Below are 27,392 nucleotides of genomic sequence, written 5' to 3' on the forward strand. Positions count from 1 at the left end.
ATGCCAGCAGATGGCGGTAGCGTCACATTACAATGTTTGACATAACCCGGAAGCAGGGATCGAGTTCTACTGTTCTAGGAACAATAACATCTTCAGACCAGTCCATGCTATCGTCAGCGTTACTTTTTTGGCATTTGTGTACAACGGCGATTTGACTTGAGAGTGGTATTTGGTCCAACATGTTAGGAAGACAACAGGTCATTAGATTGTTTATCCAGGAACGACTGACAGCAGCTGCTGTGGAGATCTTTGGTGTTCTTGAGAAAACCATCAGTGAATATGAAGAGCAAGTTGTCCAGTCCAAGAGGGAGGTGGACCAGCTGAAACAAGACATACGACACCTGAACATAGTAAAGACTCACATCCTTCCACCAGTTAAAAGTGTGTGTAAGTGATTGTTTGTTCCCATAAGCGAATCATTGAAAACGAATTTTATTTTTATTTTGCTATTGGTAAAAGTAAACTATTCTGATGATTAGATAGTTTGTTCAGAATCAGTAAGGTCTCTCCACCTCTTTTTCAGGGCGAGATAACGATTTTATCCAATCAGGACGGATAACTCAGCCACAAGATAAAGTGAAACTGAAGTGATGAAACAAACATAAAATCTGATTTTAAAATGCCCTACATATTTTGAAAGTGCACATATGCATGTCACAGTTTTACATTGAAATACATTGATTCACTTAGAAACTTCATTTACTTTTGCGCCTTGTTTGTTTGCTTAAAACAAACTTTAAAAACATATTTATGAGTTGTTATGAACTATATGATGATATTTCTCAGTTTCTTCATCGTTTACATTATAGCACATCTTCAGTTCACATTCAGATTAAAATGAGAATGAAAATACAGAAGAAAACAGGTCACTTGTATGTGTAATTTCACATAGTCTTCATAGTCATTAATTGTTTGCTCTCTGTCAGATTCCCAGACAGTCTCTGAGGAGCTGCTTCCTTTACAACATCTGAACCCTAGACAGAAGGATGAGGCCGCTCAACATCAGTCTTCACAAGTTAAAGAGGAACAGGTGGACCTCAGCAACATTCCAGACTCTGACACGTCCAACAGTGGGACAAAAGGATTTGTAGAATCACAAACTACAAGTGACAGTCAGCTGATCCCGACTTATACCTATGAAACGGTTCAACAGTGTCCACAAGTAAAAGAGGAACAGGTGGACCTGAGCATCATTCCAGACTGTGAGACCAGTCTTTACAACATTGTGACAAAAGGATTTGTTACATCAGAAAGCACCAGTGACAGTCAGCTGATTCCTTGTCATACCACAGAAACTGTGATCGCAAACCATGATGTCGCAAACAATGAGAGTGAAGGATCAGGCTTGACGTTCAGCCAGAGTGACTATGATACTTTCTCTATGGAGCAAAAGATTTGCCATTATTGCAGAAAGCAGTTTCCCTCATTCTCAGACCTGATAAAGCACGTGGAGGAGAGTCACAAAGGACACAAAGCTTTCAAATGTTCTAAATGTGACAGGGAGTTTGCTCGTAGAGACCAGTGGACTGTGCACAACAGAATTCACACTGGTGTGAAACCTCACTCTTGTCCCGTCTGCGGGAAATTGTTTACTCAACGCTCAAACTTTAATGTTCACATGAGAACTCACACCGGTGTCAAACCTCATTCTTGTCCTGTCTGCGGAAAATTGTTTACTCATAGCTCAACCGTCAAAGTTCACATGGCAGTTCACACCGGTGTCAGACCTCACTCTTGCCCTGTCTGTGAGAAGTCGTTTACTCGGCGATCATACCTTAACACTCATATGAGATTGCACACAGATGAGGATCCTTATTTTTAGCAACAAATGTGGCAAAATGGATGCCCACAGATATAATCTCATAATGTCTGAAATGTAATGTTCAATATAATTTAATAATATTTTTGACCAAATAACTCAATATCAAGTTCAGAAAAGTTCATCACTTTGTGATGCAAGTATGCAACCTTTAAAACCTGGAAAAGACAACATTTATGCCATATCTTATGATGATATGGAACATTCCAGAGTATATATAGTCTCGCATCACAGTATCAATGTGTCAAAGTATTTTCTGCATAACAATTCACACTGGGACAAACTTGAGGGAAACACAGAAAGTCTAATAATCAGAATTCAACAACTTTATTGTCACATCACAGGTTTAGAGGTGAAATTTGTCCTTTCAAGTATTTCTCTTCAGTTAATGAGGCTACATGAAGTGAGAGTGTATTAGTGGGATGAAGCATAAATATGGCTAAAGTCACAGCACACATTGGTTGGATTGATTGTTTGTAATTGTAAATGTTTAGATGAATTTACTACGGAGGCTAAGGAGCCCAATGGAAACAAGCCATACCTCGTATTGAACTACTTTCCTGTGCTTCTTATTGCAAATAAAGTATACAATCAATCAGTAGCTAACAGACAGGGCATAATGATACATGCCCTTGCATTAGATTGTGTGTGTATTGTAATACACTGATACACTAATACACTTTTTGCATTTCCCTTTTGTTTCCCTTTTTGTGATCACCAATAGGATCATTTTGTGTTTTCAACTTGTTATACAATATGAAATAAAGGTTTATGTAACTGAAATTTTATTTCTCCAATCTGCATATGGTGGAAACTTAAGCACTTTTGTGCAAAACGAATCACCCAGGCCAGCAAATGTAGCAGATATGCTGGTATCCAGTGTCCACTCCACACACACCTCAGCCAGGCCAGTATGATGGGGTAAAAAATATCACAATCATCCTGGCCAGCAGATGGCAATAGAGGTATGGTTTCACCATTGGGGTTTCACAATATAACCCCCGGATGCACATGTAAGCTCCCCGCTTCATTCACAAATCGTCACAAAAGAAAACAAACACTTTTTTAAAGGAAGCTTTAGTCAGTATACATAGACATACAATACAAAACAAGATAAGACAAACAAGTTATTAATAGCCTACAACAATACAACGATCAGAGCCAGGGGGGATTACTAACAAACATTAAAGAGTGAACACAAAGCAAGAAAACAGTAAAACACTACTAAACGCTGGTTGGAGTTGGAGACAATGGAGACAGTACCGTAATCCGAGTTAATCATCCTTGCTTTGCAACTATCCCTCTATCTTAATTATTTGTACTTTTTTGACAACTGCGATTTGATTTGAAAGCGGTCGGTCCAAAATGTCGGGAACACAACATCTTAGATTGTTTATAGAGGAACGACTCACAGCTGCTGCTTTGGAGATCTTTGGTGTTCTTGAGAAAACCATCAGTGAATATGAAGAGCAAGTTGTTCAGTCCAAGAGGGAGGTGGACCAGCTGAAACAAGACATACGACACCTGAACACAGTAAAACCTCACATGCAGCTGTGCACTACAGGTACGATTTAGCCCAAATTTTTCGATTCTCGTAGAGGTTTTTTTTCCGATTCTGACGAATCTCTCTACGAGAGAGATTCCCCAGAATCGAAAAAAACCTCTACGAGAATCGAAAAATTCGGTACGATTATTGTCTCCACCGTAGAGAGTACTTATGTTTTGCACTCCGTGTGTGAGTCCGTCCGTCTGTTACCAGTTAACCAGGTCGATGCAAGATTTTGCACACACTGGATGCCAACGATGATGAACCTCTGCCCCAAAAATTCCAGAACGGCCTGTTATAGCGCCACCAGGAGGCCGAGTTTTGAAAAACAATTTGTTTTATATAGGCCTATTACTCCTCCAGATTCTATCCAAAAATCCCACAAATGGTTACACACTATCTATACTAGTCATGTGTTCGAGTAGCCCTGGTCCAATGCTAAAGCATTGCTTAAGCATTGGACCAGGCCGGGCTAGTGTTCGAGACGGATCTGTCCAGTATTTCATATTCCATCCGAATTGGCTAACATTGGCTTTCAAATTTTGCAGGATTGGCCCGTTTTGGGGAGATATATATGGGGCATGGGGGCCCGTTTTCTGGGGATATACAAGTTGTAACACTGTGCGTCATAGAGCTATTAGATCCTAGTGTTGGGTATATGGGATGGGAACCTCCAGGCATCAGACACAAATGTCAAATGGTCCGGATATGGGATAGGCTTGTGAAGATGTCTGACCAGAGACTCACACAAAACATATTTTTAAATGGGATTTTAGAGATTTGTTTCCTTGAATTTGCTCTTCCGGTAGGGTGCTTAACTGCTTATTGCACTAACACACATTCTGAATGCCCCTGCCGACCTTAGAGTATACTCTACTGCCGACAGATTCAGTAGCGCAGCTCGGAATCTTTTCTTGAGAGATTAGGTCAATCCTTCTGGAAACTTCTTCAGTACTGTATATATATTTATTGATTTGACCATACAATGAATTGGATGTTGTTCCATAGTTTCAAGTAATTGTTTGCTCTCTCTGTCAGATTCCCAGCCAGTCTCTGAGGAGCTGCTTCCTTTACAACACCTGAACCCTAGCCAGGAGCTGATGTCCAGTCAGGAGGATAAGGCTGTTCAACATCAGTCTCCACAAGTTAAAGAGGAACAGGTGGACCTCAGCAACATTCCAGACTGTGAGGCCAGTATTTACAACAGTGGGACAAATGGATTTGTCACATCAGAAAACACAAGTGACAGTCAACTGGTCCCTCCTTATACCAATAATACTGTTCAACAGTGTCCTCAAGTAAAAGAGGAACAGGTGGATCTCAGCATCATTCCAGACTCTGAGACCAGTATTTCTAACATTGTGACAAATGGATTTGTTACGTCAGAAAGCACCAGTGACAGTCCGCTGATCCCTTGTTCTACCACAGAAACTGCAACCACAAGCCACAATGTCGCAATCAGATGTAACGAGAGTGACGGATCGGACTTGACATTCGGCCAGAGAAACGTTGATATGTACTGTATGGAGCAAAAGATTTGCCGTTTTTGCAGAAAGCAGTTCCGTTCAGACTCACACCTGGTAAAGCACGTGACGGAGAGTCATATAGGACAGAGAGCCTTCAAATGTCCCGAATGTCACAAGCAGTTCGCTCGTAAAGACAAGTTTTCTATTCATTACAGAATTCACACTGGCGAAAAACGTTACTCGTGCCCTGTCTGTGGGAGATCGTTTACTCATGGCTCAGCCGTCAAAGTTCACATGGCAATTCACACCGGTGTCAGACCTCACTCTTGCCCTGTCTGTGAGAAGTCGTTTACTCGGCGATCATACCTTAACACTCATATGAGAATTGCACACAGGTGAGGAACCTTATTTTTCGGAAACAAATGTGGTAAAATGGTTGCCCACAGATATCATCTCTATAATGTCTGAAATGTATCTGCAGTATTGTTCAATATGGACAAAATCTAATTTAATTATATTTTTTACCAATTAACTCAATATCAAGTTCAGAAATCACTTTACTGTGATGCAACCTTTAAAACCTGGAAAAGACAACATTTATGTAAGTAATTAAGTAAATAGAAATACATTGTATAGCACAGAGAGATCTCACAAAGTGCTTTAAATACAGTGAAAAAGCAAAATGGGATAAAAACGGAAATAATACTGTACAATTCGACCCAACAAAACAATAATACATCTAAAAATAAATAAAAATTAAGATAAGATATGCCATATCTTATTATGATACTGAACACCCCAGAGTATATAGTCTCGCATCACAGTAAAAGTCTCTTTGCTGCATAACTGGTCAGTGGCAAAAGTAATTCACACTGGGACAAACTTGAGGGTAACTAGTATGCTAGTAGGCCTACGAGTACTTACTACAGTGCAATTTGTCTTTTGTTGAACATGTTTTGTTCAAGCTGTCCTTGAGAACACATGAATCAGAATTCAACAATTTTATTGTCACATCACAGGTGAAATTTGTCTTTGTGCAAGCTCTATCTTTTTTATTTCCTTAAAAAAGAAAGGGAAGAAGAAGGGGGTCCAGGGAAAGAGAGCGAGACACTGCCAGAGCCAACAGTGTAGAAAAGAGGCTAAAAATAACATGACGACGTTCTGGAGCCTTTTGTTTTTCAGTAGTAAAATGTGTGATCCTTTCAAGTATTTCTCTTCAGTTAATGAGCGCTACATGAAGTGAGAAATAAATATGAGTGTATTAGTAGTATATAATTGGGTTGTCAGAGTTGTGGTGGGATGAAGCATGATTGGCTAAAGTCACACAGCACGCATTGATTGTCTGTAAATGTTTCGATGAATTTACTACAAATTGAACTGTACTTTCCTGTGCTTCTTATTGCAAATAAAGTATTCAATCAATCAAGCAATCAATCAGTAGCTAACAGACAGGGCAGAATGATACATGACCTTAAATTAGATTGTGTGTGTAATACACTGACAGAGTCCACTATAAACTTACACTGTTTGCATTTCCCTTTTGTGATCACCAAAAGGATCATTTTGTGTTTTCAACTTGTTATACAATATGAAATAAAGGTTTCTGTAATTGCACATTTATTTCTCCAATCTGGTGGAAACTTGCACTTTTGTGCAAAACGAATCACCCAGGCCAGCAAATGTAGCAGATAGATGTGATGGAGTCCACACACACCTCCTGTAACTGTTACTAGCCAGGCCAGTATGATGGGGTAATGTAAAAAAATATCACAATCATCCTGGCCAGCAGATGGCAATAGAGGTATGGTTTCACCATCTGGGGTTCACATAACCCCCGGATGCACATGTACGTTTCCGCTTCATTCACCCAATCGTCAAAAGAAAACAAAACGCTACTAAATAAACGCCGGTTGGAGTTGGAAACAGTACCGTAATCCGAGGTAATCATCCTTGCGTTGCGTGTTTTGTAAATATCCCTCTATCTTCATTTGTACTTTTTTTGACCTGTCACTTGTGTACAACTGCGATTTTATTTGAAAGCGGTCGGTCCAAAATGTCAGGAACACAACATCTTAGATTGTTTATCGAGGAACGACTCACAGCTGCTGCTTTGGAGATCTTTGGTGTTCTTGAGAAAACCATCAGTGAATATGAAGAGCAAGTTGTTCAGTCCAAGAGGGAGGTGGACCAGCTGAAACAAGACATACGACACCTGAACACAGTAAAACCTCACATACAGCTGTGCACTACAGGTACGATTATTCATCCTGTTGAGGTCAATGAATAACTAGCCCCACAAGCAGAACCCAAATGGTACTGAAGTTTCTGACATTTTGTAGACTCGGTAGCAAGTTAAAATCCAAATTTCATAAAAGCTTTACGGAGGGTTCCGAGAGGGGCTAATGAATAACAAGAGTTGGTAGTGAACTCTGGAAGTGTGATTATAGGCTAGGCCTCTCTGTTTAGGTCTTTTAGTTAAAAAAAATCACCACACTTGTGTGAACTGAGTGGTGCAACTCCCTGCCTCTCTCTCTCTCTCTCTGTAATTAGCACTAGCAACAGTGGAACACTATCTCTCTCTGTTTCTGGCACAACAGCACCACTTTTGCCCCTACTGGTACTCATAGTCACACACATAGTCATATAGGTTAACACGGACATTGCTGTCCCTTGGAGTGGTTGCACCACTAAAAAAAACATAGTCATAAAGCAACCATCTTTGGTGTGATCATATATATTTTTAGTATGTTATTGCGACGCCCTTGACATGTAGACATAAAGTAGTCTAAAGACAACTTGCACACTTACAAAATAATTAAAAAAAACCCCACTTGATTTGCTAGTTGAAAAAAAGGCTGTGAAAATAAATCTTATTTTTTCTAATAATATACACACTTTAGGCATTTTGCAATCCAGAGAGATTTACAGTAAGCAAGAATATAAAATAAATGCATTTTATTTTAGTAGTCTGCATCTTCACACAGAATCACAACTGTAACTGAATCAGGCCTATGTCCGGTGTCTGACTATGCTTCTGGTGTTTGGTGGTTCTGGGAGTATACAAGTTGTAACACTGCGTCATAGAGCTATTAGTCCACAAATTGACAATTGGATATTGGCCATAGTTTCAAGTAATTGTTTGCTCTCTCTGTCAGATTCCCAGCCAGTCTCTGAGGAGCTACTTCCTTTACAACACCTGCACCCTAGCCAGGAGATGATGTCCAGTCAGGAGGATAAGGCCGCTCAACATCAGTCTCCACAAGTTAAAGAGGAACTGGTGGACCTCAGCAACATTCCAGACTGTGAGGCCAGTATTTACAACAATGGGACAAATGGATTTGTCACATCAGAAAACACAAGTGACAGTCAACTGGTCCCTCCTTATACCAATAATACTGTTCAACAGTGTCCTCAAGTAAAAGAGGAACAGGTGGACCTCGGCATCATTCCAGACTCTGAGACCAGTATTTACAACATTGTGACAAGTGGATTTGTTACGTCAGAAAGCACCAGTGACAGTCAGCTGATCTCTTGTTATACCACAGAAACTGCAACCACAAGCCACAATGTCACAAACAGATGTAACGAGAGTGACGGATCAGACTTGACATTCGGCCAGAGAAACGTTGATATGTACTCTATGGAGCAAAAGATTTGCCGTTTTTGCAGAAAGCAGTTCCGGTCATACTCACACCTGGTAAAGCACATGGAGGAGAGTCATAAAGGACAGAGAGCCTTCAAATGTCCCGAATGTCACAAGGAGTTCGCTCGTAGAGACAAGTTTTCTATTCATTACAGAATTCACACTGGTGAAAAACGTTACTCGTGCCCTGTCTGCGGGAGATCATTTACTCAACGTTCAAACTGTATCATTCACATGAGAACTCACACCGGTGTCAAACCTCACTCTTGTCCCGTCTGCAGGAAATTGTTTTCTCAGAGCTCAAGCCTCAACCTTCACATGAAAGTTCACACCGGCGTAAAACCACACTCTTGTCCGGTCTGTGGTAAAACGTTTACTTCAAGCTCAGCCCTTAAAGTTCACGTGAGAATTCACACCGATGTCAGACCATACTCTTGCTACGTCTGCGGGAAAGTATTTAATCAGAATGCAAACCTTAAGGTTCACATGAGAACACATACAGGCAGAGGACCTGGCAAGGGGGAAGAAGTGGGGGAACAAGATTAGTGGTGGGCGTTGCTAGGTGAGAAACCTTAATTTTGCAACAAATGTGGCTAAATGTGGTTACCCACAATCCTCTCAAAACTGGTGTAAATAATTACATTGGTACAAAGATGAGGATACACAGTGTATGCCTGTCACGCAGTTAATTCAAGAACTCATCAGAATTGTTTCTTTCAAGCACATCCTGGTTGCGGGACTAATGTAATTTTTTTAACTAGAAAAGTTCTGTTGAAAACGTAAACGCTGGCAGGCTCTCATCTCTCACTTTGAATCACTGCTAACCATCTCACTGGATTAGATAAGTGTATAATTCACCCTACATTTGACGGTGCAGATTTTGATCTACTATTGTCACAAGACTCACAACTCATGAGGTGCATGCGCCATCCGAGGCTGAGTCAACATGCTGTTTTGACTCTTTCTCTTGTCGTTCTCACTTTCCCTTTGGGACTGGAGGGGAGGCTTTAAAACCCTCAAGAAAGCACTGACTAGTAATTATATGTATAACACGTATTTATGTAATGGTTCACTGCAAAATTGTGTATTAAAAATCTAATAAAAAAAAAAGTTTCCATGCATCTGTTGAAGAACATAACAAACGTAAATAGTAGATCTTCAATCTCACTATGTGTGAGTGATGTGTGTGTGTGTGTGTGTGTATGGCTTGTTTTGTCCATAAAAAGTTTTATTTTATTTTATTATGGTCATTGTCAGTCATATCTGCCTTTTGTTTACAAATCTGAAAGTTAAACAGAAATGTAATTTTATTACGATATATCTTGGCCATTTGAAAATGGCCAATCTGTAGATTTGCTATTTTCATAGGATTTTTATACATTTTGAAAACTTGAAATGGGACTCTGCATAATTAGTACTTTTACTTTTGGTACTTTATGTTTAAGTAATTTTTTTATGCCAGTGCTTTTACTCAAATACATTTTGAATACTGGACTTTTACTTGTAACTGAGTACTTCTACGTTGCTACATTGATTGACTGCAACTTAATGTTGCAAGTTAATGAACTGGAGAGACAGGGAGACCCCTGTTACTAAAGTATATCAGAATAGAGTGCTTTGTTGCTCTAACAACAAACTTGAATAACTTTGATTTAACCTAAACATCTATCACTTACCCTACCTTTAACAAAATATTGTTTTTAAAACTGCTATTCAGAAATGTGATGAATTTGTGAATTTTGGGTTTAATCTTTCATGTTTCAATGTGTATGTGAAATAAAGATTTCAGTTAACAATGTGCAGTATTTCAAATATCCAGCAGATGGCAATAGCGGTAAGAAGTAAGAACCCATAGTACATAATGACTTATCAGGAAGCAGGAACGGTAAGGCATCGCAACCTCGCAACAGACCCCATTATTTCTATTATAACTTAATAACCCTGGTCCCACCGGCCAGTAGGCCTACATTTTTCAGTTTTTTTCCCTCTCCATTTTGTCATTGTGTATAACCGTGATTTGATTTAAGAGTAGTCTATACCGGTCCAAAATGTCAGAAAGACAGCAGACCATTAGATTGTTTATCCAGGAGCGTCTGACAGCGGCTGCTGTGGAGATCGTTGGTGTTCTTGAGAAAACCATCAGTGAATATGAAGAGCAAGTTGTTCAGTCTAAGAGGGAGGTGGACCAGCTGAAACAAGACATACGACACCTGAACACATTAAAACCTTGCATGCCTCGCATACGTATTAATGGTACGTTTAATTTGTACTAAGTAACTAATGAAAGTGTGATTGAAATGTTTAGTTTATATTCTTTCTCATTAAAACTGCCACTTATTGGTCCATATTTAAGCAAGGTCTACATGTGATCGTATTTGAATAGTTTTGAATACCTTAAAGCTTGCATTTATTGGATAAATCCTTTTTAGCAAGCAGACCTTAATTGTATTGTAGGGCTACTGTACTTTTGTTTTTGTGCTTAGGAGTTGTATAAGCATAATAGCCATACTGTTGTAATGTTTTACATAAATGTAAAATGCCAATGCCAGTGGTGGTCATCTAATATTGTCCAGAATTTCAATTAGGCCTACTTCATAGTCAGTAATTGGTTGCCATTGGCTCTTCTGTCAGCTTCCCAGCCAGTCTCTGAGGAGCTGCTTCCTTTTCAACACCTGAACCCTAGACAGGAGCTGATGAACAGTCAGGAGGATGAAGCCGCTCAACACCAGTCTCCACAAGTTAAAGAGGAGCAGGTGGACCTCAGCGTTGAATTACAAACTACAAGTGACAGTCAGCTGATCCCTTCGTATACCTATGAAACTGTTCAACAGTGTCCACAAGTAAAAGAGGAACAGGTTGACCTCTGCATCATTCCATACTCTGAAACCAGTATTTTCAACAGATTTGTTACATTAGAAACTACCAGCAGTGACAGGCATCTGATCCCTACTTATAGCACAGTAACTTTTGAACATTCCAGACGAGCAGAAGAGGAACAGATGGACCTCGGCATCATTCCAGACTCTGAGACCAGTATTTCCAACATTGCGACAAATGGATTTGTTCAATCAGAAAGCACTAGTGACAGTCAACTATTCCCTTCTCGTGGCACAGAAACTGTGATCACAAACCACAATGTCGCAAACAATTCTTACAAGAGTGAAGGGTTGGCCATGGTGTTCAGTCAGAGTGCCGATGTTTACTGTATAGTGCAAAAGATCTGCTGTTTTTGCAGAAAGCAGTTACACTCATACGCAGAATTGATGAAGCACGTGGAGGAGAGTCACACGGTACATAAAGCCTTCAAATGCCCCAACTGTGACAGAGAGTTTGCTCGTAGAGACACCTGGGAGGATCACTGTAGAATTCACACGGGTGTCAAACCTCACTCTTGCCCTGTCTGCGGGAAACTGTTTACTCAACAATCGTGCCTTGAAGTTCACATGAGAATAATTCACACAGGTGAGAAGCCGTATTTCTGCAACAAGTGTGGCAAAATGGTTACTTACACCGCAATCATCTGAAAATGTGTCAAATGCTCCATGCCTCAAAGTGGACCAAATCTAATATATATTTTTGACCAAATATATATTTATTGGTGCTAGGGTTGTCCTGATCGGATCGGGTGATTGGAAATCGGGGGCGATGACGTCATTTTCAAATGATTGGAATCGAATTGGGAGCCAAAAAACGTGATCGGGACATCCCTAGTATCAATATTATAATTGGTGCTTTAACAAAAGAAATTACACAATGAGATTTTTTTATAAATATTCAGACTTAACGTCTATCTATTTTATGTGGGTAAAAGACTAATAGAACAGCCACAACTTCTAAAAATCTGACGTTAATCAGTATCGTTAACGATTAAAAAACAAAAAAAACAGTCCCTAATAATGACATTTACATTTATTGTGAATTTGTCCACTGGACATGAGTTGTACGTGGACTGCTTTTTTCTTTAAAAAATAAATAAAACCTAAATGCATACTTTAAAAGTATAATACCTAAACAACAGATTATCTAATGCCTGATTTGAAATATCTACAGATTTAAAGTTTATCGCTAATCCTAACATGGAATTCTCGCCCCATCCTTAATTATATGTATATTGGCTCGTCTCTGTCAGGTGGACAGAGACATATTATGACCAAAACTGTTACTTTTCAGAATTCAAATTAAAAAACGGCAAAACTAGCAGATCTACAAGCTCATAGTCAGTAATTGTTTGCTCTCTCTCTCTTGTCAGATTCCCAGCCAGTCTCTGAGGAGCTGCTTCCTTTACAACATCTGAACCCTAGACAGGAGCTGATGTCCAGTCAGGAGGATAAGGCTGTTCAACATCAGTCTCCACAAGTTAAAGATGAACAGATGGACCTCAGCATCATTCCAGACTGTGAGACCAGTATTTCCAACATTGTGACAAATGGATTTGTTCAATCAGAAAGCACTAGTGACAGTCAACTATTCCCTTCTCGTGGCACAGAAACTGTGATCACAAACCACAATGTCGCAAACAATTCTTACAAGAGTGAAGGGTCGACAATGGTGTTCAGTCAGAGTGCCGATGTTTACTGTATAGTGCAAAAGATCTGCTGTTTTTGCAGAAAGCAGTTACACTCATACGCAGAATTGATGAAGCACGTGGAGGAGAGTCACACGGTACATAAAGCCTTCAGATGCCCCGACTGTGACAGAGAGTTTGCTCGTAGAGACACCTGGGAGGATCACTGTAGAATTCACACGGGTGTCAAACCTCACTCTTGCCCTGTCTGCGGGAAACTGTTTACTCAACACTCATGCCTTGAAGTTCACATGAGAAGAATTCACACAGGTAAGAAGCCTTATTTCTGCAACAAGTGTGGCAAGATGGTTACGCCGCAATCATCTGAAAATGTGTCAAATGCTGGGCTCAGCAAAATGGACAAAATCTATAATCTAAATCTAATATATATTTTGACCAAATACCTCTTTTTGTGCTTTAACAAAATGTTTTTACATTATGAGATTTTTGATAAATATTCACCTACTATCTTAAGTGGGTAAAGGCAAACAAATAATAGAACAGCCACGACTTCTGAAAATCTGACGTTAATTAATCGGTATCATTATCGAGTTAAAAAAACACACATTGTCCATACATTGGACATGAGTTGTACTTAGACCACTTTTTTCTCTTTGTTTAAACTTAACTAAAAACCTAAATACAGCAGGATTATTGGAACAAAAAAGGGCAGGTATACGCTTCTGTATTTTAAGTTATTATGGTGGAGCCAAATATTTTCTTAGGTGGTACTTCAGTATAAAAAGGTTGGGGAACCATAAAGTATAATACCTAAACAACAGATTATCTAATTATCTGATTTTAAGTATCTATAGATTTAAAGTGTATCGCTAATCCTAACATCGAATTTTCAGATCGTCCCATCCATGATTATATGTATATTGTCTTGCATCTGTCTGGTGGACAGAGACATATTATGACCAAAACTGTTACTTTTCAGGATTCAAATGAAAAAACAGCAAAAGTAGCAGATCTACAAGCTCATAATTGTTTGCTCTCTCTCTCTCTCAGATTCCCAGCCAGTCTCTGAGGAGCTGCTTCCTTACCAACATCTGAACCCCAGACAGGAGCTGATGTCCAGTCAGAAGGATGAGGCCTTCTCAACATCAGTCTCCACAAGTTAAAGATCACCAAGTGGACCTCAGCATTATTCCACACTCTGAGACGAGTATTTACAACTGTGGGATAAATGGATTTGGTACGTCCGAAAGCACCAGTGACAGTCAGCCAATCCATTATTATACCACAGAAGCTGTGATCACAAGCGACAACGTCGCAGAAGAATATGACGAGTGTGACGGATCGGGCTTGGCGTTCAGCCAGAGACAACGACATTTTCTTTATGGAGCAAACTATTTTCAGTATTTGCAGAAAACAGTTCAACAGAGACACAGAACTGGTAAAACTGGTTCACACTGGCGTCAAACCTCACTCTTGTCCTGTCTGCGGGAAACCCTTTACTCAACGCTCATGCCTTACAGTTCACATGAGAATCCACACAGGTGAGAAACCGTATTTTTGCAACACATGTGGCAAAATGGTTGCCTACAGCTATCATCTCAAAAGGTGTCAAATGTAGGGCTGGACTAAATTGTATCTATTGTTTGGATCAAATACCTCTATTTTGTTGGTGCTTCAACAAAATATTTACACAATGAGACAGAAAATGCTGTACTATACATTCTTATAGAAATCTGTTTGATAGCACTACATTAAATTGATTGAAAAGCTTGCATTCATTTTTTGTTCCCTTTGTTTTGTGTCAATAATCAAGAGGGTTTATTTGTCACGCATACAAGTACACAAGCAGTGAAATATTGGTTGCGGCATGTTCCACAAGATTTATACAATATACAATTTAATAACGGAGACAATGCTGGAAATTAAAAGAACAAGAAAGAACAAATCATAACCTGAAGGAGAAACAAAAATCCCTTGGGGGATTTGCAACACATTAAGTATCAGATTTATAGAATATATATAGGCCTACAGTTATTTCTGCACATTAGTTCAAGTAACATTGAGCACAATAAGCATGCTTATTTACAGATTAATGCCGTTTGTTTACATCACTATCACTCCACACTAGCTGACATGGAAACTAAGTTTGCAGCAGAAGAATAGACCTTTTGTGATGCACCTTCAAAAAGCTAAGAAGGCACACTGCAGTGGGTCCCCAGCTAAATTATAGGAATTATAGATAGATCTTTATTGTCATTGTAACAAGTACAAAGAAATTAAAATTGTAGGAACCAAATACTCAGAGAGTTACAGACAACCGCAAGGGTTATGTTAAGAGTATTCATGGTTTAATATAACCGAGGGTCCTTCAAATTAATTGTGGGAACCACTGCAATAGAGGATTTATCACTGACAGAACCGCCGTTGGTTTCAGAAGCACATCATCAGTAATAACGTAGCACGTCCTTGCAGCCCTTCTTTCCACAATAACTTCAATAAGTTAATTTGATGTTCTTGATTGCCCCACCAGGTCATAATGTAGCTAGCTAAGTAAAGCAGTTATCAGCAGCCGGGTTAGGAGGAGAGTGAGGAGACACTCTCAGTTTCTGATGATCCGGAGGGTCAGATCTGACAATATGTGGAGAAAAATAAACACAAGAAATGTGCTGCTGAATGGTCCAGCGATTTGTGAGATTATTAGCTCAGTCTGGAAACACACACACACACACACACACACACACACACACACCATCACTGACACACAAAAAGGGTTTACTGTCTTTAATAAAATCATCATTCACCATCCTGTTCTAATTAAGTATTGATGAAGACTATCAGTACTTAATTTGAAAAAGGCCATGGTGATTATTTGTTATTTTGTAGTTGGACACTTGGTGGCAGGCTTTAGACAGCACTGGGTATGTATGGGCCACACACAGGTGCAGTAATTGCCTGGTGGAACACAGGTGTAGTAGGGAGCCAAACCTTACCAGAAGCAGACAGAGAGAACCACAGAAGAACAGAATCACAGTGGAATTATGACTGGTATGTTCATCATAACTGCAACTTCAATAAAAAGGGTCACCCCTTTATACCCTACCTGGAAAACAGGACATTGGAAGGTGGAAATTGAGGGAATTGCTGTTGGAAATGGATCTCAGCTTTTGTCTCAGGTAAGAACCAAGAAGGACTCCAAGGGGGGGAGTTGGGTAACCACTGCAATAGCAGACAGGATGATCCTGAGCTGAGTAATATGGATGCAACGCATTGTGAGCTTTTAGATTGGCTATTTTCACTATTCATTGTTGGACAAAGATGAGGCTTAAGTGTTTACTGCAGCAATATTGTTGCACAATCAGCATCAGATCTCCACATACTGTGTAGGCTACAGTAAGACATCTTGTCAGATTTGGTGAGAGATGAGGAAAGAGTTTTAGAGCAGTCCTGTGCATAATTTTTAGATCTGCTTTTTTGTGCTATGTGTTAAGCTATTTTTGAACATTTTAATAAAGTGATTTAGCCAGTCTCGCTCTAGCACCATGCCATCCAGGTGGGCAGTTGTCTGGGTAGCCACTCATCCAGGTGGGCAGTTGTCTGGGTAGCCACTCATCCAGGTGGGCAGTTGTCTGGGTAGCCACTCATCCAGGTGGCCAGTCGTGGCTGTCGGACTCTTTAGTACGTCGGACAATTGGCTGTTGGACTGTTAGTACACATGTGGGACTATTGGCATGTGGGACTATTTGGGTGCCGTACTGTACCAGTGTATGGACTTTGTGGATATATACAATGTTTTTGTAGAGCAGGGGTTCTCAACATTTTTGGCTGGGGACCCCCGGAAATGCCCCTCCCCACCCCCAATACAAACTGACTGCAAAAATAACCTTAATAATAGAGAAAATATATATCATAAATTAATTCTGAAACCAGATATAATCATTAAGGAAAGTTGTATGTAAACTCTTCATTTCCATTTTCCAGCTATTCAGTTTTTTTGTTTTGTTTTTTAATAATTTGGGGACCCCCCCCCGCGATGGATATTGTTTGTTAAGAGCACTTGTTATGACAAATCGTTTGCCAGCCAAGTCTATGGACTTTAAGACGTCATGTGGCCGATAAAAATACAGTGAACTCACTTCACACAAGTGTGATTTTTGTTTTATTTTTTCCTTTTTATATCAACAAATATTGTAACTTTTAGGAAATGATCGTTGTAGTGTCGGTCAATGAAGATACAGTTCTTTGAAGATAGTTACTTTATTAAATCAACAGGTTGGTTTCAGTCCATCTTACAGCTCCCGGCTTTCTACCGGTCCTCCTCTCTCTACTTCCTGCTTCCCCATCTCACACCTCAACTCTCGCGATACATCCCACTCCACTACATCCCTCTCTTCGTTAGAATTAAAGTTACCCACACTTTACAGAACCCAACCAAAAGACTTAGTCTTTACAAACAACAATGTAACATTTCAAACACATTAAACAGTGCAAAATCTGAACAGTCAACATTTCTTTTCTTTTTCTTTTTTTTAATTGTCAACACCTGTAATCAATGGAAACCAAATAACATATATTCTTTTTTTTTTTCAGTTCTCAATATGCATTCAGTGTCTTTGTTCCCTTATCTTAAGTGTCTCTGTATCGGGTCGGCTTCCTGATAACTCGCCCCCCCCTAGTAACTCTGTCATTGCCTGAGCCTGATATCACTTTAGGTGAACACTCTGCAGTGTTCGGTATGTCCTGCATGTCCAAACCTCCGGTTTCCTCATCCGCTGGTACTCCAATGCCTGCCTGTGCTTCTGCTGGCATAGCGAAATCAAAGTCCATTTCCACAGGAGCATGGCGCAGATGTTTAACATTCCTTGTAACCCTAGAGCCATCCTGTGTGTTTATCAGTTCAAATGAATTGTCAGAGGTGTTTCTCAGGAGCACATAGCGAGCGTCTCTGAATCTAGTGTCCAGTTTTCCATTGTCTCTACTGGCGACATGGACCAGGTCTCCAACTTTGAAATTGTGTTCCTTCGCTCTATTTGTTCTGTCAGCGTAGTCCTTCATTTTGTCTGTGTATTCTCTGTGATGTTTTTTAATGTCCTTTGACCTTTCCTCCTCATCCACCAGGTTGGGTAGCTTGGTGCGAATGTCACGTCCAAACATGAGCATGGCTGGTGTTTCCCCCGATGCCCTGTGGGGCGTCGAGCGATATGCTAAAAGGATATTTGGGAGTTCCTCCCTCCATTTCTTTCCTTCACTTTCAGCTGCTCTGAAGGCCTTTTTAAGATATCTGTGGAACCGTTCAATTTTCCCATTTGATCTTGGATAGTACGGTGATGCACGTATGTGCTTGATCCCGCATGTAGCAAGGAAAGATTCAAACAGGTTTCCCACAAACGTCTTGGCATTATCAGTGACGGTCTCCAGGGGGTATCCAAAACGTGCAAATATATGTGTCAGCTCCTTAATGACTGTGGCTGAGGATGTGTCATTTATGACAACTGCTTCTGGGAATGAAGTGTAGTAATCTGTCAGAGTCAATATGTGGCTGTTCTCTATAGGGCCCACTATGTCGATGCCCAACTTAGTCCAGGGTCTGGGGGGCAGTTCGAGTGGTTGAAGGGGTTGATCATCATGCAGCGGTTGATTTAGCACACAAGCAGAGCAGTTTCGGACCAGTCTCTCGACATCTAGGTCCATATTAGGCCAGTAGAATTTGCTCCTCAGATACTGCTTGGTGCGGACCACACCCTGGTGAGTTTCATGTGCAATTTTCAGTGCCTGTTTCACTTTCTGTTTTGGTAACACAATCCTGTGCCCCCTCAGTATCAGTCCGTCATATGTAGACAACTCACTCGAGCATCTGTCATAAGGCTGCAGTTCCAGTGGAATCGGGTCTGGCCATTTTCCCACCTCCACTATTGCCATGAGCTGCTTTAGCGTTTCATCCTCTGTCGTGGAGTGTTTAATGTCCTCAAGTGTCATTGCTTGTAAGCCGTGCATGGTCACTGAAAGCACTTTTCCTACATATGGTTCAACGTACCCGTTTTCCTCTGTGTCTGGTAAGGGTAGTCTTGACAGTGAGTCTGCCACGTTAGACTTTCCAACAATGTGTTCAATCTTGTAGTCATATGGCTGTAGTCTCAATCCCAGTCTCTGAATCCTGGGTGGCAACAGTGTAGCCTTCTCAGGGTTGAACATGTAAATAAGAGGCTTGTGATCAGTCTGAAGTGTAAACATGCCTCCCCACAGATATGTTCTAAAGCGTTCGACAGCCCATACACATCCTAGAGCCTCTCGCTCTATCTGGGAATAGCGTCTCTCCGTAGGAGTCAGTGAGCGGCTTGCATAAGCGATCGGTTTATTCTGTCCGTCTTCCTGTTCTTGCAGCAGGACTGCGCCCAGTCCCACCGGGCTCGCATCACTTATGACCACAGTGGGTGCATTGATCTTGTAGTATGCTAGGCAGGGTTCACTCACCAGTGCTCTTTTCATGTCTTTGAATGACTTCTCAGTTTCTGATGTCCACTCCCACTCTTGACTCTTCCGTGTCAGTCTCCTGAGTGGTTCTGATATATTGGCATAGTCTGGAATAAATTTCATCAGAAAACCACATGTGCCTAAGAACGAGCGCAACAGCTGCACATTTTCAGGTCTCGGTGCATTACAGACAGCCTCTATTTTCTGGGGGTCTGGTTTTATGCCTTCTGCTGAGATCACATGTCCCAGCATCTCAATCTGGCGTAATCCAAAAACACATTTCTCTCTATTGAGGGTGAGACCCCTGTCTTTGCATCTCTGTAGCACTTGTCTCAGTCTCTGTTCCAGTTCTTTTCCGTTTTCAGCATGTATTGTCACATCATCCATGTAGCACACAACACCTGGCAATCCTGTCAGCATTGAGTCCATAGCCTTCTGGTATGCTTCAGGTGCACTTGACAGCCCAAAGGGAACCTTCCTGAAACGGTAGCACCCTCTGTGGGTTATGAAAGTAGTCAAGTGTCTTGACTCTGGTGCTAATTCCACTTGCCAGAATCCTTTTCTAGCATCCAGTTTAGCAAATATTTTTGCTCCCTGCACTGCTTGCAGTATACTGTCTACAGTTGGCACTGGGTGTCTCTCTCGAATTACAGCTTTGTTTACTTCTCTGAGATCTACACATAGTCTCACTTCTTTTGTGTCTTTCTTTGGTACAATTAGAATGTTAGAAATCCACTCAGACCCTTCATTCACCTCTTCTATGATACCGTCCTCCAGCATTTTGTCTAGTTCCTGGTTCACAGCTTCTATCATTGGGTACGGGACTCTCCTCAAACCCTGTGCTACGGGTGGGACTTTCTCATCAACAGTTACCCTGTGACTGTAGCCAGTAATCTGTCCCAGCCCTTTAAAGAGTGACTTGTACTCCTGTGCCAATTGGCTGCATATGTCTGTCTCCACTGCATTTACATTCACCTGTCCCCCAGGTGTCAATATGTTTAATGCAAAGCAAGATTTTCTGCCCATCAGTGTTTCCACATTTCCTTCAATTACATAAATCTTGTCTGTAATGACACTGTCTTGCCATACCAGTTGTGCTTTAAAGTAACCCAAACAATTTAATGGGGTCTTCTGGCCATATGGATAGAACCTCTTCATGGTCTGTGTCAATTCCACTTTTGACGAAAATACTGTATTATACAGGCATTCCCCCATGAGATTTTTCCCACTACCTGTATCTATGACCATTTTTATCTTTTGCCCATTAATTCTTATGGTTTCTTTTCCTTGTGGATCTATTGCATGCACAAACTCATCTGAATCTGAGTCTGAGGGGTCCTCCACTGCTCTCACTGGTTTATATTTCCTGTCATGGTTTTGTTCTTTTTGTGCGTTCATTTTCTTTCTACAAACACGAGCATAATGTCCGATTTTCTTGCAGTACATGCATTTCGCCGTTTTAGCTCCACAATCATCTGCTGTGTGAGTTGTTAAGCCGCACCTGAAACACACGGTGTCGCTGTTGCCCTGTTCTTCATCCGTGCCTCTGTTTCTTGCTTTCTCTGTGCGGGCGGGAGCAGTGTGACGTGCGTTCCTGGTGAAATTAACACTGTCGCGAGCTCTGCCACTCCCACTGTCTTCAGCGAACACTCTGGACTCTGCATGTGCTGCTTCAAACAGTCTAGCAACATTAAGAGCTCTGTCCATAGTTAAATCTTCCTCCTGCAATAATTTGTCCCTTAGCCTCTTCATTGCACACTTTTCCACGATTTGATCCCTCAGCATGTCATTTTCCAGTGTTCCAAATTCACATGACTTCGCCAATTCCCTCAATGAGTTAACAAAGGCATCAATAGGCTCCTCCGTGCCTTGAGCTCGCTGCCTAAACTTGTGTCGTTCCAACACCACGTTCCGCCGTGGCGTGAAATATCTGTCAAGAGCAGCAACTGCTTCAGTATATGTACCTTTGGGTCCCGGGAGGTTGGCAAAGATCCTCTGAGTCGGTGCTCCAATGCAATGTAGTAGTGTAGCTCTCCTGACGGCATCATCAGCTCCATCATTGCCGCAGCCGCTGGCTATTTCAAAGATAGTGTACGAGTCCTTCCATAACTTGTATTCTGTGTACAGATCCGATGCTTCCAAGTTCAACGGAGGCGGCGGCGATAGCTGAACATAAGCGGACGCCATAATTCCTTTTTATCCTCGTCGCCAATGTAGTGTCGGTCAATGAAGATATAGTTCTTTGAAGATAGTTACTTTATTAAATCAACAGGTTGGTTTCAGTCCATCTTACAGCTCCCGGCTTTCTACCGGTCCTCCTCTCTCTACTTCCTGCTTCCCCATCTCACACCTCAACTCTCGCGATACATCCCACTCCACTACAATCGTAATAAAGTCAAAGTTTTAATTAATCATGATATTGATTTGTAGTCATATAACCCAGCCCTAATGGATACTATAACCCCACATGCAAGTTCATAATAGAACGTTGATGGACCCGCCCTGCTGCACACTCAAAAAAGGTCCATGACGTGTGAGAAAGTCTATGTGTCTAGACTCTAAACAGAATACACCGTAGAAACGTAATTAGGTTTTAATCTATTGTTCACTTAATGAGAGCTGTCCCATGGGCACACTTTGTGACAGCCGGTCGGCTGGTCAGTAACCTTCGACAGTTATACAATTATGTAAAACAATTATAGTTTGATGTAACGACTCTCCTAATGATGAACCATATGGATATGAACACAAACTTAAAAGTACTCTGCAAGCAACAGCACAGTTCCATTCAATAGGAGAGAGAACGCCATTTATCAGCTTCAATTTGATGGTGTTTGACAATTCTTTCTGCACATTTTGTGCAGAAAGACTTTCAATTGCACTTCCTGCATCCGTACAGGATGCAGGATCAGTTTATCCTGATTGGATAAAATTGGCCTGACCTGAAAATGTGTTTTCTGTTTACTAAAGGGTAGTCTCTCAAGACAGACTGTTGCAAACAACAGGGGAGGCGCTGTTTTCCCGAATATTTGACGATGGGATTCTCAGATTGACTAAAGGGTAGTAGACGGGGGACCAATGATTACTATCAGATTTCTCAGTATTTAACACAAAATAATATTAATTACACCCTACGTAAAATAGGCGATATTTCAAGCTCACATGTTGCAATGAAAACGGATTGCGACCTTAGGTCGTCTATTTTCTCTGCGCAACACCGTCAGTCCGTCACACATGAGTATAAGACGTATAAAATAGGGCTTTTAAGTAGGCTATTAAAAAACAATGATAGATTTGACTCAGGATGCAAACCGTGAAGCAGTTTCCCCACCCTGTCGCACGCACACAAAGCTATACCGTAAGGTACTGTGCGTCTGCAACAGGAAGTGCCATTCAATAGACTGAACATCGGAGCAATTCTCATGGGAACATACTACGTACATATTGTTGCTGTCGGGCAGAAACCTTTTATGTCCATATTTCAATTTTAATGTCACTTTTTTCGATAATTAAATAGTTTTTAACCCAATGAGACCCATGAGGCCAATTCTACAAATGCCTTCTAAATCAGTAGTTCAAACACTTTCAAGATTATTCAAAAATATTCAAAGCAGATGTACAAGCTTGTAGATCTGCTATTTTTGAATAGCCAACATAAAAATGTAAAATGACTGTCCCGGTTTTCATTTAAAAAGCCGGTTTACAATCTCGCATGTCGCGATGCATTGTGAGCTTATAGATTGAACCACTGAAAAACCAGTAAAAACCTTTTTTAAAGTAAAAACTTAAATAATAACATCATTGGACCCATTTTAACGCAGGTCCCCCCCCTCCCCACCCCCCACCCCTATTTCCTGTAAAGTAACGGTTTTGTACATGCATGGTTACTCGACAGCAAGGCTATACTGTAGGCTAGCTCTAACAGTGATTGGAAGGCTGGCTGTAAACAATCACAAAGCGAGCATCTGGGAGTCAGGAACGCCTCACATCTGCAGCAGCAACAGTCACTTTTTGATTATTTTGAATAACTGTCATGTATAGAGCAGAAACAATTCTAAAGCCTACAGTATGTAGCCTATCTGTAGCTCTTCCACTTTAATCAATCCACACAGTCACAGAACAATGAAGGTGCCAGGTTCCAGAAAGAACATTTCTGACCAATGTTTTTTAAAGAGACATTTATGTTAAGGTTTTATAAAGAACCGTTAACCACAAATTCTTTAACGACTGGTGTCTCTCAGGGGGTCTGTATACTCTGTTAGCTCCTTTTTTCTCGTTACACCAAATACACTGTTATGGGGATCCGTTTGGACTAATAGCGTGTTCACACACACACACACACACACACATTCCTACACCTAAGGCACAGGAAACCATGCAAGGCACCAACCTGCTCATCGGGAGCAATTAAGGGCTCGGCGTCTTGCTCAAGGACACATTTTACATTTTGGGCACAGCCCTAACAGATCTGCTCGCTGTATAATACGCTGTATTGCCAAATGTCACCCCAGTATAGGTATGCTACAGTACGGTTCATGTGTTTATTTAGTAAACACAGGTGTCTGTGTGCTGGTGAGGTTCCATAGAATAGACCATTGGTTCTCAAACTCTTTCATGTCAAGGACCCCCACATTGATATATATTTCACTGCAGACCCACCACCTGTAAAGGTTTTGTGCCAGGGACCCCCAGAAAAGAGTTGTGTTTATATATATATATATATAGGCTTACAAGCTTGCAGTGTGGCACGAAATTAGCTTGGCTATTTTTGAATAGCCAATGGATGAAGTGCTTAAAATGATTGTGATGTATTATCACATTTTGCTGAGGACCCCCCCCCAGACCCCCTGAGGGTCCCTGGACCCACTTTGAGACCAACAGGGATAAAAATTACAGAAATTACAGCCTTCACAAATACTGCTTTAACACAGTCTTAAAGTGATTGTTCATAGACTAAGCCATACAAACAAAAATCGATATCTATTAATGTTCATGTGTGGCCGTAATGTCTGTACAAAACCGAATGCAGTTTATACATTTCTCACAAATGATTAATCGTCGGCAAAGAATCTCTGCATGCCTTACATGCTTAAATTCAAGTGAACAAGGTTTTTCATTTTCATAAACACTTGATGTCTTTTGTAAATTATCATTATATTTGTTTAGTAAATTATGGTCCCATTAACTTTAAGATTAATGATAAAGTCGCATGCTCCTATGGCTTCTACTGGTTCTCCCGAGTGAAGTCCCGCCCTCGCTGTGGTTGCAGCCAATAGCAGTCATTTTCTTTTCGGGACTGTAGGTCCAAAGATGCCGGATTTCTAATTCGCCCAAAAAAAGACGGGTCTGTAGAAACCAATGGTGCTCCCTTCATCCATATCTTTTACAGTCTATAATCTAGACAGTAGAATCCGTAAAGGCGATGGTCCTGACACTTGGCGTGGGCCGGCTGTCCATGCCACGCCTCCGGCCAAAGAATAAGGGCCGCTTGCACTTGCAATCACACACGGACAGAAAGGCCGTGCGGTAGTTGTTGTTCATCCAGCCGTACAGGATGGGGTTGACGAACGTGGAGCACATGGCCACCACGTGGAATGCCGTGAAGAGCAGCTTGAAGTCCTTCATGTCCAGCACGCTGTGGTCGATGTCCACCGCCAGCTGGAAGGCGTGGAACGGCAGCCAGCTGACGGCGAACACCACCACCACCGTCACTAGCATCTTGGTGGTCTTGGCCTTGCGGCGTTGGCGGTCGTGGTGGCCCGCTGCCACGGGGCTCACGTGGTTCCGCAGTTTGCTCCAGATACGCACGTAGGCCACACAATTGATGGCCAGCGGCAAGCCGTACTGCAGCAGCAGCATGGAGATGCTGTAGATGGTGCCGTCCCGGCTGCTCCCCGGCCACTGCTCCGTGCACACCTGCCGCGAAGGAAGATTTGTGTTAAAAGTAAATAAATAAATTAAATGGCAGTTGTACAATCGCACAGCTCGAAGCTCGTGATGCGACGCTTGTCGATCAGCTATTTTCAAAAGTTGTTTTATACATTTTTATAGATGGAGTGCCACCATTTTTGTATTTTGTATGTGTCTATGAGGTGACAGTACTTTATTAGACACCCTGGAGTCGTTTTTATGTGCAATGGTGTATTAACTTTGTATTTAGGGTTTCTTCCTGGAGGCTGAACCCTTGACAGTCAAATGGGCCAATGAAATAAACGGTAATATAGTGACGCCACACTATCATATCAGCCCCTCCCTGTCAAGTATGGGTACTTTTATTTTGGTACTTTTAAGTATATTTTGATGCCGATACTTTTGTGAGTACTTCTCCCAGCACCTGAATGGACTCCTCTGGCGAGAGGTCGATGGTGGCGTACTCCCGGAAGATGGCGAGCGGGCTGGCCAGGAGGGCGCTCACGGCCCAGGTGACGGCGATGACCGCCGCACACATGTCCTTGGACATCTTGGTCTCGAGGTGGTAGACGATACTCCGGTGACGATCCAGTGCAATGATGTTGAGCGTGATGGTGGACACATGCACCGCCAGGCCCTGGGCACACGGCAGCAGGAAGCACAGCGTCTCGCCGAACTTCCACTCGCCATAGAGTGTGTAGACCAGCGTGAAGGGCAGGCACAGCGTGTTCACCAGCAGGTCGGCCACGGCCAGGTTCACGATGAAGTAGTTGGTGACCGTCCGCAAGGTTTTAAACCTGTACACGAAAAAGGATGATTCAGACAGGCAGAACAGACGGATACAGAGATCTCCATATATGGGCACAAAAGTGACACAGACGGGCGGGCACAGTTCTAGTAATACTAAATACAGTGTATATATTGTTGTGGGGTGGGTGGTCTTTGAGGATTGGTCGAAATATGCTAGTGGTTTTCAAAGTGGCTTTGAAAGTGCATGGAGTCCAGGGTCCATCGTTGCGATTGGTGCGGGGTAATTAATCAGACCACCTGTCAATTGCTTCCCTGGTCAATTTGTGATTAAGTTTGTGGTGATCAGAGGATGTTTTGGTAAATTCAGTCCAGCGATCATACCGGGCCCGTCGCCCGGATTGAGAGAATGTCCGTGTGAAGCTTGTGGAAAAGTGGAGATATTGACACACATTTTCTGCCAGAACTTTCAAATGGATATAAAACTATCTGACTCAAAGTCTTTGAGCAGATTTATGCCGCCACGCATGTCCCGCTGCTACCCGTCAGTGGGGTGACCGATCAATGGATGTAGCCTATCTTTGTAACACATTAAATGCATGTATAAGATCACAGACAATCAGACATTAGGGCTAGTGTTTGGGATGGAACGGAATGGACGGACAAGATGGGAAAGCCGAAAGCGCTATACAGTGAAGGATTGTGAGTGGCGTCCAATCATACATAATTTATTACCTGTACACCACATAGATCACCAGAGAATTTCCCGTGACGCCGAACAGTATTATTGTGCTGTACGACAGAATCAGGATGGCTTGAACCCCGGCCAGTTTAGTGCTGTCCTCTAATTCCAGAATGCCAGATGGGATTATGGGTGAGCAGCAGTTGTAGGAATCCAAAGTAGGATCCTCCATTTCAGTCACGTTCAACAGCTGACTTGGCGTTTCCATCGGGGACGGTCCCCATAAGGGCCGATTCATACTCTTATTTAGTGCTGGAAAAAAGGCGGTTCGGGAAGGGTCCCCGAGAATGACGTCACATTGTAGTTTCTACAGAGCCGAACCACCTCTAAAATAGGAGTATTCATGAATCGGCCCTTGGTCTCACTGTCTGTAAAAACGAAAAGGAGGGGGACATGTCAAGCAGTGGTGGCCTATAGCAGTGGCTCTCAAACATTTTCATGTCAAGGACCTCCAAATTGAATTGATATGTATTTGGTCAAAGACCCCCATCTTAACACCATGCCATGCAGGGACCACAATAAGAGA

At 41.7% G+C, this 27,392-nt stretch overlaps 5 protein-coding genes across 6 annotated transcripts; 4 read left to right on the forward strand and 1 right to left on the reverse strand.

The window, feature by feature from the left end:
• Window positions 1-89: 89 nt before the first annotated feature.
• LOC308313013 (uncharacterized protein) lies at window positions 90-2,524 on the forward strand. Of its 2 annotated transcripts, none has more exons than XM_080759856.1 (2): window positions 90-387; window positions 927-2,524. In XM_080759856.1, exons 1-2 carry the CDS (start codon window positions 180-182, stop codon window positions 1,820-1,822), a joined length of 1,104 nt encoding a protein of 367 aa, XP_080615982.1. In that variant the 5' UTR covers window positions 90-179; the 3' UTR covers window positions 1,823-2,524. The 2 variants fall into 2 exon arrangements, with proteins under 2 accessions (XP_080615982.1, XP_080615983.1); XM_080759857.1 differs by having other exon boundaries at window positions 90-381.
• Window positions 2,525-2,872: 348 nt separating this feature from the next.
• LOC308312818 (uncharacterized protein) lies at window positions 2,873-6,445 on the forward strand. The gene is made up of 2 exons (XM_080759544.1): window positions 2,873-3,383; window positions 4,404-6,445. Exons 1-2 carry the CDS (start codon window positions 3,185-3,187, stop codon window positions 5,228-5,230), a joined length of 1,026 nt encoding a protein of 341 aa, XP_080615670.1. The 5' UTR covers window positions 2,873-3,184; the 3' UTR covers window positions 5,231-6,445.
• A 270-nt stretch (window positions 6,446-6,715) lies between these two features.
• On the forward strand, window positions 6,716-9,673 carry LOC308312747 (uncharacterized protein). The gene is made up of 2 exons (XM_080759455.1): window positions 6,716-7,083; window positions 7,987-9,673. Exons 1-2 carry the CDS (start codon window positions 6,885-6,887, stop codon window positions 9,018-9,020), a joined length of 1,233 nt encoding a protein of 410 aa, XP_080615581.1. The 5' UTR covers window positions 6,716-6,884; the 3' UTR covers window positions 9,021-9,673.
• A 726-nt stretch (window positions 9,674-10,399) lies between these two features.
• LOC308312822 (uncharacterized protein) lies at window positions 10,400-14,619 on the forward strand. Its single transcript, XM_080759549.1, has 4 exons — window positions 10,400-10,727; window positions 11,106-11,936; window positions 12,724-13,308; window positions 14,050-14,619. Exons 1-4 carry the CDS (start codon window positions 10,523-10,525, stop codon window positions 14,160-14,162), a joined length of 1,734 nt encoding a protein of 577 aa, XP_080615675.1. The 5' UTR covers window positions 10,400-10,522; the 3' UTR covers window positions 14,163-14,619.
• Window positions 14,620-24,864: 10,245 nt separating this feature from the next.
• Window positions 24,865-27,074, reverse strand: npy2r (neuropeptide Y receptor Y2; the record flags this gene model as incomplete). The annotated part of the gene is made up of 3 exons (XM_080758958.1): window positions 24,865-25,383; window positions 25,802-26,174; window positions 26,860-27,074. 3 exons carry the CDS (start codon window positions 27,072-27,074, stop codon window positions 24,865-24,867), a joined length of 1,107 nt encoding a protein of 368 aa, XP_080615084.1.
• Window positions 27,075-27,392: the final 318 nt, after the last annotated feature.

This window comes from Protomyctophum bolini (assembly GCF_963924005.1).
Source record: "Protomyctophum bolini genome assembly, chromosome: 3".
NCBI classification, from domain to species: domain Eukaryota; kingdom Metazoa; phylum Chordata; class Actinopteri; order Myctophiformes; family Myctophidae; genus Protomyctophum; species Protomyctophum bolini.

Coding starts and splice junctions, on each gene's coding strand:
- LOC308313013 (XM_080759856.1), top strand. CDS start 180: ATGTTAGGAAGACAACAGGTCATTAGATTGTTTATCCAGGAACGACTG. Junction 388..926: donor TCCACCAGTTAAAAGTGTGT/GTAAGTGATTGT, acceptor GCTCTCTGTCAG/ATTCCCAGACAGTCTCTGAG.
- LOC308312822 (XM_080759549.1), top strand. CDS start 10,523: ATGTCAGAAAGACAGCAGACCATTAGATTGTTTATCCAGGAGCGTCTG. Junction 10,728..11,105: donor GCCTCGCATACGTATTAATG/GTACGTTTAATT, acceptor CTCTTCTGTCAG/CTTCCCAGCCAGTCTCTGAG. Junction 13,309..14,049: donor CATGAGAAGAATTCACACAG/GTAAGAAGCCTT, acceptor TCTCTCTCTCAG/ATTCCCAGCCAGTCTCTGAG.
- LOC308312818 (XM_080759544.1), top strand. CDS start 3,185: ATGTCGGGAACACAACATCTTAGATTGTTTATAGAGGAACGACTCACA. Junction 3,384..4,403: donor CATGCAGCTGTGCACTACAG/GTACGATTTAGC, acceptor TCTCTCTGTCAG/ATTCCCAGCCAGTCTCTGAG.
- LOC308312747 (XM_080759455.1), top strand. CDS start 6,885: ATGTCAGGAACACAACATCTTAGATTGTTTATCGAGGAACGACTCACA. Junction 7,084..7,986: donor CATACAGCTGTGCACTACAG/GTACGATTATTC, acceptor TCTCTCTGTCAG/ATTCCCAGCCAGTCTCTGAG.